Source organism: Citrus clementina, unplaced genomic scaffold (assembly GCF_000493195.1).
Source record: "Citrus clementina cultivar Clemenules unplaced genomic scaffold, Citrus_clementina_v1.0 scaffold_5, whole genome shotgun sequence".
Lineage (NCBI taxonomy): Eukaryota > Viridiplantae > Streptophyta > Magnoliopsida > Sapindales > Rutaceae > Citrus > Citrus x clementina.
The window spans coordinates 26,534,543-26,553,442 of NW_006262201.1; the positions used below are offsets into that span (position 1 = coordinate 26,534,543).

At 33.4% G+C, this 18,900-nt stretch overlaps 2 protein-coding genes and 1 pseudogene across 4 annotated transcripts; 1 reads left to right on the forward strand and 2 right to left on the reverse strand.

Moving 5' to 3' along the window:
- Positions 1-1,797, reverse strand: part of LOC112098090 — a 4,574-nt pseudogene extending 2,777 nt beyond the window's left edge.
- A 3,339-nt stretch (positions 1,798-5,136) lies between these two features.
- Positions 5,137-7,844, reverse strand: LOC18041557. The gene is made up of 2 exons (XM_006432622.2): positions 7,781-7,844; positions 5,137-7,327 (listed from the first exon to the last, which is right to left on the reverse strand). The coding sequence occupies exons 1-2, from the start codon at positions 7,842-7,844 to the stop codon at positions 5,319-5,321; spliced, it is 2,073 nt and encodes a 690-aa protein (XP_006432685.2). The 3' UTR covers positions 5,137-5,318.
- A 2,761-nt stretch (positions 7,845-10,605) lies between these two features.
- On the forward strand, positions 10,606-16,905 carry LOC18041558 (bZIP transcription factor 16). Of its 3 annotated transcripts, none has more exons than XM_024184186.1 (13): positions 10,606-10,963; positions 11,354-11,465; positions 11,580-11,636; positions 11,735-11,809; positions 12,326-12,415; positions 12,508-12,567; positions 12,653-12,822; positions 13,295-13,349; positions 14,648-14,690; positions 14,780-15,066; positions 16,003-16,080; positions 16,173-16,298; positions 16,396-16,905. In XM_024184186.1, exons 2-13 carry the CDS (start codon positions 11,394-11,396, stop codon positions 16,510-16,512), a joined length of 1,230 nt encoding a protein of 409 aa, XP_024039954.1. In that variant the 5' UTR covers positions 10,606-10,963; positions 11,354-11,393; the 3' UTR covers positions 16,513-16,905. The 3 variants fall into 3 exon arrangements, with proteins under 3 accessions (XP_024039954.1, XP_006432686.1, XP_024039953.1); XM_006432623.2 differs by having other exon boundaries at positions 10,606-10,948; XM_024184185.1 differs by lacking the exon at positions 10,606-10,963 and having other exon boundaries at positions 11,184-11,465.
- The last annotated feature ends 1,995 nt before the right edge of the window (positions 16,906-18,900 follow it).

Below are 18,900 nucleotides of genomic sequence, written 5' to 3' on the forward strand. Positions count from 1 at the left end.
TGAATGTTTTGCTATCTATTGTTTTATTTCCCTTAAAATGTTGTATGTTTCATGTAATTTTATAATTAATATTATATATTTAATTTATTAAGTTTTCGTAGAGCCATGTTTTAAGCACAGCTACTGCATGATCTGGAAGTGCTCTTTGCGACCGCCAGTGAGGAGGCCAAAGAAAGCCTAATTTTTGCACTGGCTTTTGGCTACTGCAACCTTGTTCCATGGTGTCATTGTTAGCATTGTTATCACTAACAGTCTTGCCTGAGACATGAATTTGGTCCAATATGGCATTCTTCAAGCAACAAAAGTGTTTAGATATGGCCTTGAATGCAAAATATATGTAAGGGGCAGTGTGTCCAAGGCCAACAACATTTTCAAATGATGCAACTATTGATTGCATTTGTTGGCAATATAGTTTGTATTCATATCAGGAAAAACAGAGCACAGGAATAGAATTATGAAAAGCCAAAATATATGATAAAGACAAATATGATAATAATGCAGCATGTTATCAAATTACATGGCCTTACGGGATCCTTGATGTTTCCACAAATGTTCAATGAGGTCTTTTTGAAGTTGAGAGTGATTTTCTCTGCTTCTGATTCGATGATGATTTTGAATAAATTCCATAATTCCTATTGTTCGTTCAAATGATGGTTTAACCCAATCTTCATTACTTACATCATCATTTAAGTCCTCTATATCTTTAGTAATATGTTCATCTTCTACAATCATATTGTGTATTATAACACACGCCTTCATGATATCGTGAAGTGTATCACGGTCCCAAAATTGAGCAGGTCCATGCACAATCACAAAACGAGCTTGGAGCACTCCGAATGCTCTCTCAACATCCTTTCTGGCTGATTCTTGAGCTTTAGCAAAATTCTTATGCTTATTTTCTTGTGGATATGGTATTGTTTTCACTAGAGTTGACCATGGTGGATATATACCATCTGCAAGATAATACCACATTGTATAATTATGACCATTGATTGAGTAATTTATTGATGGAGCACGTCCTTCAGCTAAGTCTTTGAATAATGGAGATCGATCAAGCACGTTGATGTCATTGTGGGATCCTGGTAACCCAAAAAACATATGCCATATCCAGAGATCATATGAGGCCACTGCTTCTAAGATTATTGTTGGTTCTTGGGCATGACCAACATACATCCCTTTCCATGCCACTGGACAATTTTTCGACTTCCAGTTCATACAATCAAGACTTCCCAACATTCTTGGAAACCCACGTTGTTTACCTTCTGCTAAAAGTCTAGCAATGTCATTTGTGTTAGGAGATCATAAATATTCATTGCTAAAAATTTCAATCATTGCACGAACAAACTTTTTCAAACTTTCAATTGCAGTGCTTTCGCCAATTCTCACATACTCATCAATAGAATCATCGGATACTCCATAAGCTAGCATTCGCATTGCTGCACTGATCTTTTGTAGTGATGACAAACCGAGGACTCCAGCATAATTTCTTTTCTGGACAAAATATGAATCGTGCTGTTCCACTGAATTTTTAATACGCAGAAATAGAGGGCGATTCATTCGAAACCTCCTTCGAAATTTATCTGGAGGATATGTGGAAGTTTTAGAAAAATAATCATGAAAAAGCCTATCATAACCGGCTAATCGATCGCGCCAAATTGTTGCGTGACCTTTGATGGAGCCACAACGCCCAAATTTTTTATGTCTTCTCTTTGCAATGGCTACAGCTGCAATCATCTCAATTTCATCATCATCAGATGACGAATCTGACAGCATCTTTATCTTAAAGTTGCTAGCCATGAAGGAAACACAATGAGGAAAAAAAATTAGTTAACAGGCGGAAGGTTGAACAAGTCCATTCACAAAAGTCTATTTCATAAAGAGTTAAAAGTATGATGAATCTGACAGCATCTTTATCTTAAAGTTGCTGGCCATGAAGGAAAACAATGGGAAAAAAAAAATAGTAAACTGGTGGAAGGTTGAGAAGTCCATTCACAAAAATCTATTTCATAAAGAGTTAAAAGTACTTTAAAAAAATTAGAGGTTGAATAAATTTTTTAGAGGGAAAAAATAGAGGGTAATTAAATTTGTTGGAGTGAAAAAAATTGGAGGGTAATTAAAATAATTGGAGGTTAATTAAATTTGTTGAAGGGAAAAAAATGGAGGGTAGTTAAATTTGATAGAGGAAAATATTTGATTAAAATAATGTTAATTTGTTTTTATTTAATGAGACTTTTGGAGGAGATTGTATTTTTCTATCCACTTATTTGCCACATCAGTAAGTAAATTGAAATTTAAAGAGTAAAATTTAAATAGTTTTTTGGAGATGCTCTAAGAACCCTGATAGTATAAGTTTATAATATTACTTTTATTTTTAAATACACTTTTGTTTATATTTATCATAGATTAAATAAATCACATGAATAAAAATTAAAATAAAAAATTAAGTATTAAAAATAAAAAATATATGTTTTGATGTGAAAAAATTAATGATAAAATATTTTTCTTATATTTTTAATTTTATAAGTATTTTCTTATAATAAATATATAAGAAAATTATTATCAAATGATAAAAAATTATTATAAAATAAATAATAAAACATTTCCTTGTACTTTTTACATTTGATTTTAAAATATTTTAAAATATTTATTAGAAGAAAATGTTTATAAAAAAAAGTATAAGAAAAAAATTATTATTAATTGTTTTGTTCATATCAAAACATATATTTCTTGTTTTTAATACTTAATTTTTTTATTTTAAATTCTATTTATGTGATTTATTTAATTTATAATAAATATAAATAAAAGTGTACTTAGAAATAAGCATAATATTATAAACTTATCATATTGGGAGGTTATTGGCTATTATAAAAATAGTAGAGAAGTAAATAATATATATTGATTGCAGTAAAGGGAAATTCACAATCTCCCTTTTTTTATTATTAAATAATGCTTTTCCCTTTGAGTTAGTTGCGCCTTTAGTGTATGGAGGTTGTTGCACATCTGATTAATTAGTATTGCTTTCAAAGAAATAATTCGTTTTCGGCCGCAAAACTTTAAAAAATAAAATTAATTGGTTCAATTTATCCGTCTTTGATAGGAAATGAACATTTCAATTTGTTATGAATGTTCGACAAAGAGGTAGGAAACCAATTTTTCAATTTAATCGTTTAATCGAGTTCTTTTTTTTTTTTTTTTTTTAATTTCTACCGAATATCATTATAGGTAAGTATGTTTTAATTAAATAATAATGAAAGTAAATTGTTTTTAAAATATTTTAGAAAATAAAAAATAGGTATGATTTTAAAAAAATTATAAAAATGCTGGATATGTTATTCCTCTCCAAAATGATGAATATTGAATCTCACATCACAAAAGATCTTTTCTCCATTTTATCATTTTGCAGTTGAAATTAAAATTTTGATTGTTACAAAAGAATAAAATACAAATTAAAAATCAAATTATTACTAAAGAATAAAATACAAGTGAGAAACACCATTATTTTCAATTTGTACTATTTTTATTTTGATTATCTCCAACGTTTCATAGCTAAATGAATTTTAAGTGTTAGAATGATCCCATCTCTAAGAAAAATAGAGAAGAGAAGATTAAATTTATTGAGAGGGAAAAGCTTCTATTTTATCTTTTTGTACATGTTACATTGTTTAAAAACACAAATATGATTTATGTGCAAATGAAAATTTCACTTTTTGTGTTGGATAAGATATTAAGATTGAAATTAAGAGTACATAACCAAAAATTGATATAATTTTGATAATGGTAAAAGAGAATGTGAAGTAATTTTGTAACAATTTTTAAATACAATTTTATAACAATTAAGAAAAACTGCAAGATCATTTTTATGACTTTGTTTTTCTCACACAGTATCGATTGTTACTTTTCCACTTAATTGAAACCTTACGTTTATTTTTGTTTTTTGTCTATTGCATGTGCTCTATTTTTTTTTTACTTATCCCATTTAACTTGCTATTGGCCCAAAATACTCTTTTTCGATGAAATTGTGCTGCAGATATACATTTGTTATTAGGGATACCGAATACTCATAAAATATTTCTTGACATATTAATTCACTACTAAATTTTTTTGATAACTATATTTTATCACTTAATATTTTAGCTGTTATCCTTTTACCACCAAAACATTCACACTATTAAAAAATTACTGAGATCATAAGGATATTCAATAGCTGAAATTATTTTCTTAGTTCTTTTCTAGTTTTTTTTAATCTTTTTTTAATATACAATTTACGACCCTTTTTTTAATTTCAATTATTAGTATTTTATCATATTATAAAATAATAATAATAATTTTTTTCTTGTTTATGCATTCATTAAAAATTTCAATTAGTATCACTCTATCAAAAAAACCTAGAACTCTATTTTGGAGATATTTTTATATAATAAAATAATAACTGAAATAAAATAAAAAAAGCTCCAAAAAATAACTAAGAAAATAATTTCAGCTTGAAACCCCTTTAACACTCTTGTAACCTGAGCAATTTTTCAACAATGTTAAGATTTTAGTAGTAAAATGACAGCAGCCGAAATATTAACCAAAATGTACCTATCAAAAACCCTTAGTGGATATGTCACAAAATTTTTTTGTGGGTATTTGATAATATCCCTTATTATTATTGTTGTTGATGTTGTTTAAAATGATTAGTACAGTCCAATTCTAACCAGCAATAGACGTAACTTGCTTCTTTTAGCCAATATCATCAATGCTATACCAAAATTAAACACATAAACTTGTTGGAATTTATTTAGTACAGAACACTATAATACATTTAAATACTATTAAATATGCAACATAATACATGATAGTAATGCAACTCCGCGAGGCGCGAGCCATATAATAACTACATGATTCCCAGGACTATAAATTGTGTAGCTCCCAGATCTATGAATACATTTCAGCTTAGCATGTCAGTATCAAGCAGAATTTCATTTGGCAACAATTGCAAGTGAAACTAAAGACCGCATAATTAATGTATGAGATGTAGTTTAATGTAGTTATGATGCATATGCATGATTACTAAGATCAAAGACAGTTGTTTTGGGAAGCCATTAAACAATTTTCCACATTCATTCTGTAGGTTCAGTAATATGCAAAAAATCATATCAGAAAGCACTGTTCAGAGCTTCCAATTATTGATTCATGACTCAAATTACAGTAACCTAATACCAAAAGCATATATTCAAGCTATTGCAAAGCCCTAATGTGCTACAGAGAGTGAAAATATTCACGTTGAACACCTATACCTTAGATATAAGGAGTACAACAGGTTTCTCAACCAGATATCAACTTCCCCAACCGATAGTGAGCAAATCAGAAGGCAGTGAAGCAGGATCTAGCTCCCAACAGTCCTTCAAAGAGTCAGGAATCTCATCACCAGTAAGCTTCCTTGCAGGAATCTGATGAGAAAACAAACGAACGTCATCCTTTTCAAGCCATCTAATGGCATGACAACCAATTTCTCGTCTCTTAAATACAGCCTTAAACCCATCAACCTTCTCAAGATAGGCCATGCTTAACCCATGCATTTCACTGTAAGTTGTTAAAAGTACTACTATGTCATAGGATCGCCTATCTCTGGCTGAAAGATTGCTTCCTTCAATGCCCAAAGCCGCCTCATTGTAAAGTGCCCAAACTGAACCTTTTGTTGGAAAAATCCTGTAAACTTCTCTTGCTGCCCTTTCACACTCAACAATGTGTGAAAATATATTCAGAGAGTCAATAGAAGTCTTCCTTGAAACCTTGAATCTCCCACAGGATACATGAAATCCCTGTTTCTCCCAACATATTAACCCTTCATCCCCATTACTCTGAAGATCCAACCAACTTATCTTCACCTCAAAAGGATTCACTGAAACTTCATCAATCAAACCATAATGCCTAGGCATTCCATCATCATCATCATAAATGGCCCATACTTGCCCTTTCTTAAAACTCCTCTCCATTCGGTCTCTATCAAAATCATAAAAATCTGAGTCTTCCACAGCCATAATCTCCAAATCCTTTGTCTTTGAAGTCTTGTGTCTCTCAATCACCAAATCAACACTCTTCTTCAAAGTCTCTTGCCTCACAATTTGCAAATCCTCAGTCTTCTTCACAGTCCTCCTTTTCTTAGTTCTTAGGTCCACAATCTTCTTCGCAAGTACACCGTTCTCATTCTCTAGGTCTACAATCCTCTCCGCAGCCTGCTGACCTTCAACCTCCAAGTCCTTATTCTTCAAAGCCCTGTGTCTTTCAATCTCCTTCTCTCTTTTCTTCTCCTTTTTTCCACGCTTCTCCATTTCCTTCTCCTTCAGTTTAAACTTCAACTTCGCCTGATTCGCCCTTCTCTTAGCTTCCAACTGCATTTCTGCTAACGTCATACTTTCCTCCCGATCTTCCACAAGCTTTGGCTTGGACCTCGCCAAGACCTCCCCAACACTACTCGTCCTCCTCCTCAATCTGCCTCCACCCCAATCACCACGACCACCACCCATTTCCTTCCTTGAATCCCCACTCTCCCCATCAACACCACTACCTGCACTCCCTTTCATCTTTGTATCCCCACTAACGGTTTTCCTCTTCAACCCCACATTTCCCATCTTCGTCTTCAAATCAGCACTGCCCATTTTTTCACTCAACCTCCCACTCCTAAAAACTCTAACCACATTACTCTCCTTTGCCTCCACAGCCTCAAAACTCATCTTACATCCAGGGCAAACCAAAATCTGATCCAAATACTTCCTCTCAAACTGGTGCAACAACCGACACCGCGAACACGCAGTCCAAAATGTCTCTTTCCCCGCAAACCCATCATCATTATCATCAAGAGCAACCTTCTCATCCTGAATCTTAATTCTCAATCGCATATCATACTCTTTCCTCCTAACCTTATCAGACAAAACCCTAAAAGCTTCACCCACTAACTTAAAAGCCTCTTCACTTCCTGAATGAGGGTTCTTATCAGGATGCAAAATCAACGCAAGTTTCTTGTACTGTTTCTTAATTGTGTTGATATGAGAGAAGGGCTCTACCTGAAGGATTTGGTACCACTCTTTAGATTTTGAAGCAACGCGGAGGATTTTGAATGCTGTGACCATTGACGAAAGGCCTTCCAGGCTTGGGGCCAAACGCTGTGCTTTCTTCGCATGTTTTAGGGCTGATTTTAAGTTTGAGTTTTTGAATTTCGTCTCCGCGATGCCTTTGAGACGCGAAGCTTCTCGTTCTGCTTCTGGGTCTGTCTCCATTTTCACAGAGGGGCTTGTGAATACTCTCTCTGTTTGCTTGCTGGCTTGCTGTTTGTTTTCTTCTGCCTCTTCGTTTTATTTTTTATTATTTATATAGTTAAAAAAATTATTTATTATTCAATAATGGTATCATTGATTAAAAAAATATTTTTGGATTAAAAAAAATTCATTAAGAGTGAATTTTTGCCTGGAAGAAGCTTCCCTTTATTAAATTTATTAAAAATTCAATCCATTTGACCTAAATCTATCAATTTAATTTGAATGATCATGAGAAATTGATTTTACATTTTTTTTTCCTGAGGTATTAAGATTAAGTATAACACAGTTCACTAATTGAGGGTGAATGCATTTTATTATTGATTGGTTGTTACATTAAGCTTTCAAACTATTACTCGTCTTGAATCAACAAACAAACACAAGTCTATACCCTTTGCTTGAAAGTTTCAAACCCACTAAACGATCTGCGGATATTCACATGAGTTTGGTAATGTATACTTGTTATATCAAACTGTATGTTTTACCTTGAAATGCTAGAATCATGTTTGATATCTTCTTCCTGGAGCTCGGCGGTATCAGTAATGGCATTCCAGTGCTTAATTAAATCAATATTAGCTAGAAAGAATGAATATAACAAGTAATACAATTTTTGTGTTAAATTCACTCTGATTTTTGTTAAGAGGAGAGGTCCCCTGAATGCTGGCATTTGGTCACTATTTATAGACCATTTTATGCTGACGTTCGTCCCTGCTCCATGGGTGCCAAACTCCCTTCTGCCTTTGCACTTGAAGTCCAAGGAAACCGTTGCACGCCTCCCGGACCTTTTGTGAGGCTTACTCCCCATAGAAACTATCTACATGAAACTAACCCCTCCCTATCCCGTCGGTCTTGACACGATGTTAGAATTTCAGCTCTTATAGAGTCAGTGATATCTCACTGGTGGCTCGAGGTTCCTTCTTTCTTAATTGGGATCACTTCAATCATTTCATTTAGTTTTTTTTTTTTTTTGTCTTATCCACGAGATATCTTGGGAAGGGCTCCAACTGTGAGAGACATCTTTAAGCCCGTACCACAACCCAGACTATAAATCCCCGCTCGAACTGGGAAGCACATGTTCGCCCAACAAAAGTGACTTCTCTGCGACTCGAACTGGGGAGCAAACTCAATCAAGCCACTTAAGGGAACTCCATTACCAATAGAGCCAACACTTTATTGGTATTTCATTTAATTTATAAGTTTAATACATGACCTGTTTAAGGTAAGACCATCATGTTTACTCTAGAGTTATTATACTTCTGTTTTATTTTAGAGGTAATTTTTATTTTCTGCGTAGCATGTGATGTTTCTATTAGGGACTTTATTTTCTATTTATCTTGTCCTATCATCCATTATATTTTAGTTTTAAAACTTTCATCCCAATAGTCCCAAGGATATATATATATATTTTTTTAAACTCCTCCCACACTAATTGATGGGCTCAAGATTGCGATCTATTCTATTTTTGCCACCAAACGGAAAATTAGTTTTGTTTGTTTGTTTGTTTGTTTTTTTTGTAAAGTAACTTAGTTTCAATATATTTAACTGCCAGCAAACAAATCCTCAGTGAATTGTTCATTCATGGTTCAATCACCTAGCTTTTTGAGTTATATTCACACGACAAGTAGTGACGGGTGAGCAAATTGTGTTCCAATTTGGTTGTTTGGATTTGGTTTGGATTATAACCACAGATTGATGATAAAGCCACAAATTCTTGTACAAATTTATTTTGTACAAATTGATGTGGCATTAATTCATTGATTGAATAAAAATATAAAATAACAAAAATAAATCATATGGGCCAAGAAATATTTAATTTAATCAATGAATTAATACCACATCAATTTGTACAAGATAAATTTATATAAAAATTTATGGCCGTATCATTACTCTTATAACCCATTCAATTTGAAAATTTCAACTCTTTTGAATTGAAACAGTAAATCCGAACCAAACCAATCCGAAATAAATTTGGTTCGGTGTGAATTGAAAATTTATTTTGCTAATTCATGTTACAACAAAAAATTTCACATCCAATTTCAAATTCACCCTGAATTCTAAATTCTCAAATTATATATATAAAAAATGCAATGGACAAATTTAGCCTAATAAAATCAAAATTACAAAGTCAATAATAAAACAATCCAAGCAAATCAACTTTAGGCAAAGTAAAAAACTTTGGGAAAGTATATTAAAAAAAAAATACAGAATTTTGAAGAAAATAAGGAAATGGGCAATTGGGCGTATCGGATTTGGCTAAATCCAATCATCGGGCACCGATAGACTGCGAAACAGCAGAAAGAAAAGTTGAAAACTTAAGCATGAATGGACCGGAACTGACGACGGAGATGACGACGATAAAATGCCTCGACTGCGGCTGTTCATGCGCGCGACTGGAAGAAGACGACGAAGACTAATGAAGACGACAACGGAGGGAAGCCGCTCGAGTGTTGGTCGACGGTAGTGACACCCGTTTGGCTTGGTGGCTGGTGGTGGCGGTGGTTTTGTTTTGCAAGCGTTTGTTAGCTCACTGCTGCTGAGTCACTGGGGTGATGCTTTCGTGGAAGTGAATAGTACATTCGAAACGAAATAATGAAATTTGGGTTGTCCAAAACGAACCGATCTTGAATTGAATTTTAGGTTCGATTTGATTAAGAGTTAATTCGATCTGAATGCCCAATGCAATAAATAATGTGAAATTTATAATTATAATTTATACTTTATGTGGGGCAATTTGTATTATGAAAGTAGAATTTATTCGCAATGAATTTGTGTGATCAAAAAATAATCAAATAAGAATATTTTTTTAAAAAGAAACTTTTTGATGCAATTGGTCCATTATATAAAAGGCTCTATTTAGTTAAGTTTTTAAGTCATGGCCATAATAAAAATTTGCAACCATAGCTTAAAAATTAAAAGTGATTTTACTTCTTGATAATTGTTTGATAAATACTCGTATTACTGTAAATATCTCGTCGAAATTATTATATTTACCGGCAATAAGTACACAACATCAAGAGTCGGAAGTCATAACATTTGTATGCTTGGATTTTGATTAGTCATCAAATTTTCACGCTATCAAAAAGCACAATCATCGTGACATTCCCTCACAATCATGTGCATAATCATGGATATCGTAAGAGTATAGTTTGCCACGTGTATTAGGTATATCGAATAATACCCATTTGTCGTGTACATTTCAAACTACGGTATAAGATTAAGATCCCCATCATCGAGTCCGTCCAATTATTCTCATCACAGCAATCACAGCCATTAAAACAAAAAATTAAAAATAAAGAAAAAAAATGCAAAAAAAAAAGGGGGGGCAAAACTGGGAGTTTCTCCATCTCAATGCAACAAAATAGAAGCGAAAAAATCGATTACCGTACGACGACTCACAGATTCCGATCCGTAAACCAAACCAAACCAAACAAAACCTAATTTTAATTTTTTTCTCTGATCCCTTCCACTTTATCAAATTTTCGTAACATAATGTGTTAAAAAATTTTCCACATAATTTGTTCCCCAAATTGACCTCTGTGTCCCTTCTCAATTACCCAAAATCAACAATTAGGTTTAAAGTTGTCACCTTTTTTAAGTGGATCCGGTTTCGGCTGTTATATCAATTGCGGCTTTTTTTTGTATTTAAAAAACCGGTAATTGAAATTTATGTACGTTGGTTTCGTTAATTTGTCGATTCCAGCTGTTAATTTTATGGGTTTTATTTGTATATAGTATTTAATTGTTTACTTTAAGTTAGGGTTTTGATTTGGGGACTCGCAATTTTGTTTCTTTCTGTACAAAAAAGTTGAAATTTTGTAAGTGTTAGGCATGTTATTTTGGGGTTTGTTTTATATTTATATAGAATATTGAATATTTTAGGGTTGTTTTTGGCGATTATTGCAGCAATTTCACAATAATGAATGTTATTTACAATTTGAATTTTTTTTTTCAGTGTTTATTTCTTACTTAGGGTGCAATTTTAATTTATTTATCTGAAGATAGTGGATAAGAAGTGGGTTTTAATATTCATGGGAGCAATGTTGCAAATTTTATTGCAGGATGGTGTGAAAATTTATTGGAAACTGGTGATATAGAGTCATGGGAAGCGGTGAGGCAGATAAGCAAGCTAAAGAAAAGGAGGCAAAGACGCCACCTGCTATTACTCCACAGGTTGTTGCTTAATTTATGGATTTTGGATTTGTTGTTGTTCTCTTTTTGTTTTGAGATATTTCTGTTGGGTTCTTTTCCATGAATTTATTTTTATTTGTGTTGTGTGTTTTTCAGGAGCAGATTCCAACTACTAGCACTGGTGCAGTAAATCCAGACTGGTCAGGATTTCAGGTTAGATAAAAGAATTCAGTTACTTGGGTATTTTGATTTGGCTTCAAATTATTTGTTTAGTTTGTGTCTAATATGGAGTGGTTGTGATTTCTTAACAGGCGTATTCTCCTATGCCTCCACATGGGTTCCTGGCCTCAAGTCCACAAGCTCACCCATACATGTGGGGAGTTCAGGTGTATATGTCTTGCATATCAGTATTTTTGATTTGCTATGATAATGATGACCATCATAGTTCATGATATGATATAACAGAATTGCATCGTTTGTGTTGTGTAGTTTGCTTGAAAGTGTAGATTGCTGTTGTGTGAGTACTTTGTTTGAATACTCTTGTAAAATATTATAGCATAGAGGTGCAAGCAAGGTTAGTACCATATGGGAAATTTCGGCTTTGATCAGAAGTTGAGTCCACAAGATGTATTTGTCTGTATGTGGTAGAGCTTGGGCACGCTTACATGCCTAAGTTAGCTTTGATCAGTTATTAACACAGTATACCATGTAGGAAAAAGAATAAGGATAATATATATTGAAATATGATTAAACACTCACAAATTGAATATTATTACAAACAATGAACCAAGATTTTCCTTGAATTTGGTAGAGATATTGGCTGCTAAGAATGACAATCAAATTTATATTTGTTCCTTCCGTTATATAAGTTCATCTTATCGTTAGTTATTATTTTCTTGCAGCATATTATGCCTCCTTATGGTACCCCACCACATCCATATGTTGCAATGTATCCCCATGGCGGAATATATGCTCATCCATCCATTCCGCCGGTATTTTATTTTCCATGATGCTTAAGTTGAAGTTTTTCGGAGCGCACTTTTTATCTTCATTTTAAGCGTCAATATGTTCGAATTGCATACAGGGATCTTACCCTTTCAGTCCATTTGCAATGCCTTCTCCAAATGGGATTGTTGAAGCATCTGTGAGTTTCCTTTAAGGGTTTGTTAACTAACAGACATATCTTGGTCTGTATGCGCACAATAAACTCATTTTAGGTTTTCATTTAGGGAAATACTCCAGGAAGCATGGAAGCAGATGGTAAACCATCTGATGCCAAAGAAAAATTGCCAATTAAAAGATCAAAAGGAAGTTTGGGCAGTTTGAACATGATTACTGGCAAGAATAATGACCTAGGTAAAGCATCAGGAGCATCTGCTAATGGAGCCTATTCTAAAAGGTATGGTGGATGTGTAAAAAGTTACTTTATATGTTTTGGTGGCTGCTCTGTAGCTAATGTGTATTAGCTCATGAGGTCTATCAGCCTCTGCCTCTGGGTTGCAAGATACATCTATCGTTTAATTTAGTTCTGTTCATTACGATGGAAAGATAAGAGACAGAAGGGCCTAGCAAATGCATTTTTTAATAATAGACCTTCATTGACGCTTATCAAGTTTCCTGGCTTTTCATGCATCCTAGGTTTTTTTGTTCGTCTTTCTTTCACGAAAACCAGATTGCCAATATAGTCCATAACAAATTTAGTTTTGTTTTCTAATCATACACCTCTTTTTTTAATTTTATTTTTTTTTGGTACTTAGTATTTGCAAATTTTAGCTAGGTCTTGTTTGTGCATCTCACTTCTGCATTAACATAATGAATTTTAACTGTTGCGTGGAAATTTATCTGATGTTGGAATAATTCTGGACATGTAGTGCTGAGAGTGGAAGTGAAGGTACAAGTGAAGGAAGTGATGCTAACTCACAGAATGTAAGTGCATTTGTTTTCTGTTTGTTTATTATTATTCATTTATTTTCAGTTTTAGCGGATCATTTTTGTATTTTATTGGTTTTGTCAGGATAGGACCTTGCTGTTTACAACTATCTTTTGTTAGAAATCCGTTCCATGAATTTATGGCTCTTTTAAATTATTTTTTGAGCTTGCTGTTGACATTACAGTATTTAAGCTTAACCTTTTAGTTTTTCTAATTCATGCTTGATATTTTTACTATTGTCCTCTGCTTAAGTCGTAGAGAAATGGTTGCTAGTGAAGTTTAAAGAGTTTCTTTCCTCTGGCAAGGAAAGTTGAAGAGGTGTTTTGGTGAATGGTCAAATGTCAAAACTAGATAAAATAGTACCCCACTAGATAGATTCATTTGTACGAAAGCTAATTTCATTCCTGCCACTGTGTTACTGAAGTGGAAAAGCCCTGAAGCCAATGCTAATTTGCAATGTAGTCACATATTGCACTCTTCAGGCCAGTGCAACTGAACACAGACTGACCATTTTGACTGTCTGTTTATGATTCATATTTTTGTGGTTACTAGATATGCAGTATTTACACACTTAGATTTCAAAAGTGAAAGTATAACGCAAGATCTTAATGATAGGATCTCCTCCCCATTTCTGTCTGGAGGCAAGAAGCTGAATATAATTAACTTCTAGGGAACATGAGTGCTGTGATATTAATTCAATTCATTGTTTTTGGACACAAGGGGTCTGAAAATTTACTTAATGTTTGCTTGTTTGAAACATCTATGGAAGCAAGTTTTTTAGTGTACTCATCTAAGTAGATAAAAATCTGAAAACAAGAAAGTTTGTTTTTGGTTTTCACATGGAATGTTTTTTAATGCATTTCCGTTATTTATCAATTTATTAGCAGCTTTTGCATATAATCTCAAATGTGCTTTCGGATATTATCAAAACCCAGGATATTAAATGATTGTTAACAAAACCCAAATTTTTAACTTGTATCGTGGTTTCTAAGCACTGATTTTTGTTTTGCGAACTGAACACGTCCTTATAGATATGCATTGGTGTCATACTATCTGAGACATTGTAAGAGTATTCTATACCTGTATAATTTGATCTCACAGAAGGCTTTTGATATATACGTTTATGCTGAAGGTAGCCTGCAACTTGGTTTTTATGCCTGTCATTGTCATATAAGACTACCTCTGTTATATAATACATGTTTTGAGGCTCTTTCTATTTCCATATATTGTGCTGTTGCTCCATCCTTCACTTCCAGGAAAAGATAATGTTATAAATAAATGTTGAATTGTGTAGGGCTCACAGCTGAAGTCAGGAGGTGGGCATGATTCTCTGGAAGGTTAGATAATGATTCATTTCTTGTTTCATGTGATACATTGGTATTTAACTGTGTATAGTTGAAGAATCTTTCTGACTTGTCTACTACAGGTGAAACATCTCAAAATGGTAGCTCGGCAAATGATCCTCAGAATGGAGGAGCAAGTACGCCTCATGCAATGGTGAATCAATCAATGGCTATTGTGCCTATGTCTGGACCGGGTGCACCTGTAGCTGTTCCTGGTCCCACAACTAACTTAAATATTGGAATGGACTACTGGGGTGCTTCTGCTGCTAATATCCCTGCAATGCGGGGAAAGGTTCCTTCTACTCCTGTTGCTGGAGGAATAGTTGCTGGTGGATCACGTGATAGTGTCCAGTCACAGCTTTGGTTACAGGTCAATATAGTTTATTTTCACATGACATCCATTTTCTTTATTATCATGATTTATGTTTTGTCTTTCTGTTCTGTTGTTATACATCTTAGTTCTTTGAAGAAATTTTTTATATCAATGCGGTCAGTCTGTTTTCAAGTTCACAAGAATCTGATGGACTTTAATATGTTGGGATATATCTTGTTTTTGATGAATTTACTCAAAGTTGATATTTGTTTGCTTGATATCTCCACTTTCTATCTTATTTCGTTTCTTATAAATGGGAAAAGTAGGTATTTCGTTTCTTATTTCGTTTCTATCTTGTTTCATTTCTTGATATCTCCGCTTTCTATCTTATTGCTTGATATCTTGTTAGTAATATACGTGGATCAAATTTGGTTTAAGATTTCAAGCTGAGTCACATTATAACCATTTGACTGAGAAAATTGACCCGCAAAAGCAAATGGATTTTAAATATTTGGAACTAAATTTGAGTTTGACAGAACATTCTAAGTTTGGGTTTTATTTTTTATTTTTTATTTTAAAGTGAATCCTAATGTTAACAAGTCATATTCTCTATATCTTCTAAACTGGTATATAGTTGATGCATGTACATGTAAAATACAAATATGTGCTGCACAATAAACATGATCCGGATCATTAATTGTTCAAAAATTTGGTTGGACTGAGTTTGGCTTAGCTTCAATTGATTATTGAAGTTGGAATGACTGAGTGGATATGCCTATTGAGCATGTATTCAGTAAAGTAACTGATAAATCAGGTTTGATTCACTTCATTTTGTTTTTCTTTTTTTGGGTTCCTTACAAATTGCTGTTTTGTCAAGTGTTGGACCTTTTAATTGCCGGCCTTTCAATTCTCTCTTGCTATTTCCTTTTTATACCACCTTGTTGTAATCGATCTCAATATGTACACTCATCGTGGGTTTTTTTCTGGATTTAGGATGAAAGAGAGCTTAAAAGACAGAGAAGGAAGCAGTCCAACAGAGAGTCTGCTCGACGATCAAGATTGCGTAAGCAGGTAACAACGCATCCCAATTCAAATTTTCAAAGAGCAAGTAATCATTTGTGAATGCCTAGACTTACATGCGCTGTATGAATTTGTTGAGTCAGGCTGAATGTGATGAGCTGGCTCAGCGTGCTGATGCCTTAAAAGAGGAAAATGCCAGTCTTAGATCAGAGGTGACTCGCATCAGGAACGAGTATGAGCAACTTCTTGCTGAGAATGCCAGTCTCAAGGTATAGTTATAATCTCTGCTTCCAAATTCACGAGTCATTCATACACTCTGCATAATTTCTTTCTGATACAAGTTTCCAAATTTCGGCTTTAATACAGGAGCGTCTTGGGGAAATTCCTGTCCAAGAAGATGAAAGGTCTGTTAGAAATGACCAACATTTGAGCAACGATACCCAACAAACTGGACACAGTGATCTGGTGCAGAGTGGTCATTAGGACCTTATCTGCCTCGCTTTATGCTGCTCTCTTGGAGCATAATCTAACCAATTAGACGACAGGAAAGATCTTATTCTGCATAGCGTGTAGCTTAAGTTTTTATCCAAGCTGACCTTTATAGTTTTAGGATGTTGTTTCACGCATAGCATCCCCCATTCCGTTGTTCGGCCTATATATTTACAATTGGAGGCCACGGATGGTATGTGGAGTGTGTGATTTCTGGCTTAACCGTGTGTTCAGGAAAAAAGGTAGTAAATCAACAACGCTTTAAAGGTATTTGTATTGAATATGGTTGATGCAATTGTGACGCTGAGAGGATTAAATCAACTCTAAAATGTGCTGTACCAGTTCTGCTACTACTTATGTGATATATACTTCATTTTTTGTTTTTTACCATAATATTTGTTGGTAGTAAAACATTTCTAATGTGGCATATTGTTGTATGACAATAAGAAATTATTCAATGTTACAATCGGTTTAAATGTATTTTTTTTCTTGTGAGAAACGAAATTTAATTGTTGGATCGTGAGTTGGGTCATAAATATTTAATGCTTTATTTATTTTAACAAAAAGTTAAACACAGGTGAGGTTCTACTTAAGTTGAAGCTGCTAGGGTTTGGATTAGTATGAAAGAAATATATAATTTTCTTAAATTATAATAATTTAGATAGTGATCTAAAAGGAAAGAACTCTTTTAATAAATTAATAATTTCTTAATTTGCTTTACAAATGTTAGGTAGCGATCTAAAAGGAGGAAAAAAAATTCAAAAAGTGGTTTTAATTGTCTCCGATACCTAATGGGATAAATTACAAAACCAAGAAAATGATTCTCCATTTAACATGGCGTTCTATAAACCTTAACAGTCTGGTAGGAACATCAGTTTACAACATCCGATTAAATATTAGACAAATTTTAAACAAAATCATGTGATATAAATAGAAAATTAGAAAATTATCTTTATATTTAATTTTTTCAATTATTTTTGGCAATAGTTGGAAGGGTTTCATTATCAACGATACACTGCTGCCACAATTGAGAGAATTAAAATAAAAAATAAAATTTTGACTTATCCTAATATTTGAGTTCTAAATTCAATTATAATTGATGTGGCGTTCATCCAGTAGATGGTAGGATATTAATTTACTAATAATGAAATTTCAGTGTCATTCATATATCACAGTTAAGACTCAAATTGGGCATTATAACTACTCGTGGGAATACTAAATGTTAATTGTTGGTTTGAGCAAACATAATTCCAAAAGCCTCTCAAAATTTGTTTACATCATCATCGCTGCCATTCCTTATTGCCATGGATTCCAGAGATGAGTTGACCAAATCTCCTCTGCTTTCCATGAAGAATCTCAAAGATGATGAGTTAGAGCATGAGTATGAGCAGCCACTTCTTTGCTTGAAGCTTTATCTCGACAAGTCTGAATCCAATGTCTTGGTACGTATAGTGCTGACAAAAACAATTGTACTTGAGTCCATTTTTATCTCGTTTATCCAATTAACAAGGTTAAAACAGGCTTGACGTACAATTGCTTTTGTACGCATTCGGTCGGCCTTTAGTATCTTTAACATTATTCTCTTAGTCATTTGAATTCGTTCTACTAAGTTTATTAATTACATTTTTTGTAATTGCTACTAAGAAGAAGAAGATATATTTCTTTGTATTTATTTTAAATATCCAACATATACACGTATTTATAATGCAATTTTATATTTTTTTCTTTAATTCATCTGCAGATTGAGATTGCTTACTCACCTCCTTCTAAACAGTCACGATATTGCGGCCTTTCTTACATATTTTTTACATGGATGGCAAGCTTCTGCTTCCTGTCTTATCACTTGGGCCCACTATCTAGTGCTTCTATTCTTGATCATAAGCTTGTGTAATGCTAATGTAGACGAGGAGTTTGTGAAAGGCATGTGTCCTCGTGGGGAGCAAAAGGTCTTCTATGTAATTGTGTTATTGGGTTTCCTTTGGGGAATCCTCCAATTAAGTTTCATTAGCATTCGGCTAACTTCTCGTTGTGATGAGGCTGAATTGAAGCTGCTTAGAGACGTTAACACCGAAACCCATGAACTTGTTTTACGTAAAAAGAGATCCGAGGTAAGTTTTCGTGAGTCATGCTCAGGTACAGATTCTCAATTTTACATCAATGTGAAATTTTGATTTATATTCATGTTAATATTAGATGTCTCTTATTAATTTTGATCAGATAAAAATAGGTGAAAGAATAGACTCGATGGATGTGCTAGTGCTTATTAAGAAGAGATGCAATGTGTGCAAATGCAATGCAAGTGGAAGAATGGTAATTATATGTACATATGTTACTATATAAATGTTTCAATCATGAATTCTTGACCATATTAAAAGTTACGGA

Coding starts and splice junctions, on each gene's coding strand:
- LOC18041557 (XM_006432622.2), bottom strand. CDS start 7,844: ATGCCATTACTGATACCGCCGAGCTCCAGGAAGAAGATATCAAACATG. Junction 7,328..7,780: donor CATGATTCTAGCATTTCAAG/GTAAAACATACA, acceptor AATAAAACGAAG/AGGCAGAAGAAAACAAACAG.
- LOC18041558 (XM_024184186.1), top strand. CDS start 11,394: ATGGGAAGCGGTGAGGCAGATAAGCAAGCTAAAGAAAAGGAGGCAAAG. Junction 12,416..12,507: donor CTCATCCATCCATTCCGCCG/GTATTTTATTTT, acceptor AATTGCATACAG/GGATCTTACCCTTTCAGTCC. Junction 16,081..16,172: donor GATCAAGATTGCGTAAGCAG/GTAACAACGCAT, acceptor TTGTTGAGTCAG/GCTGAATGTGATGAGCTGGC.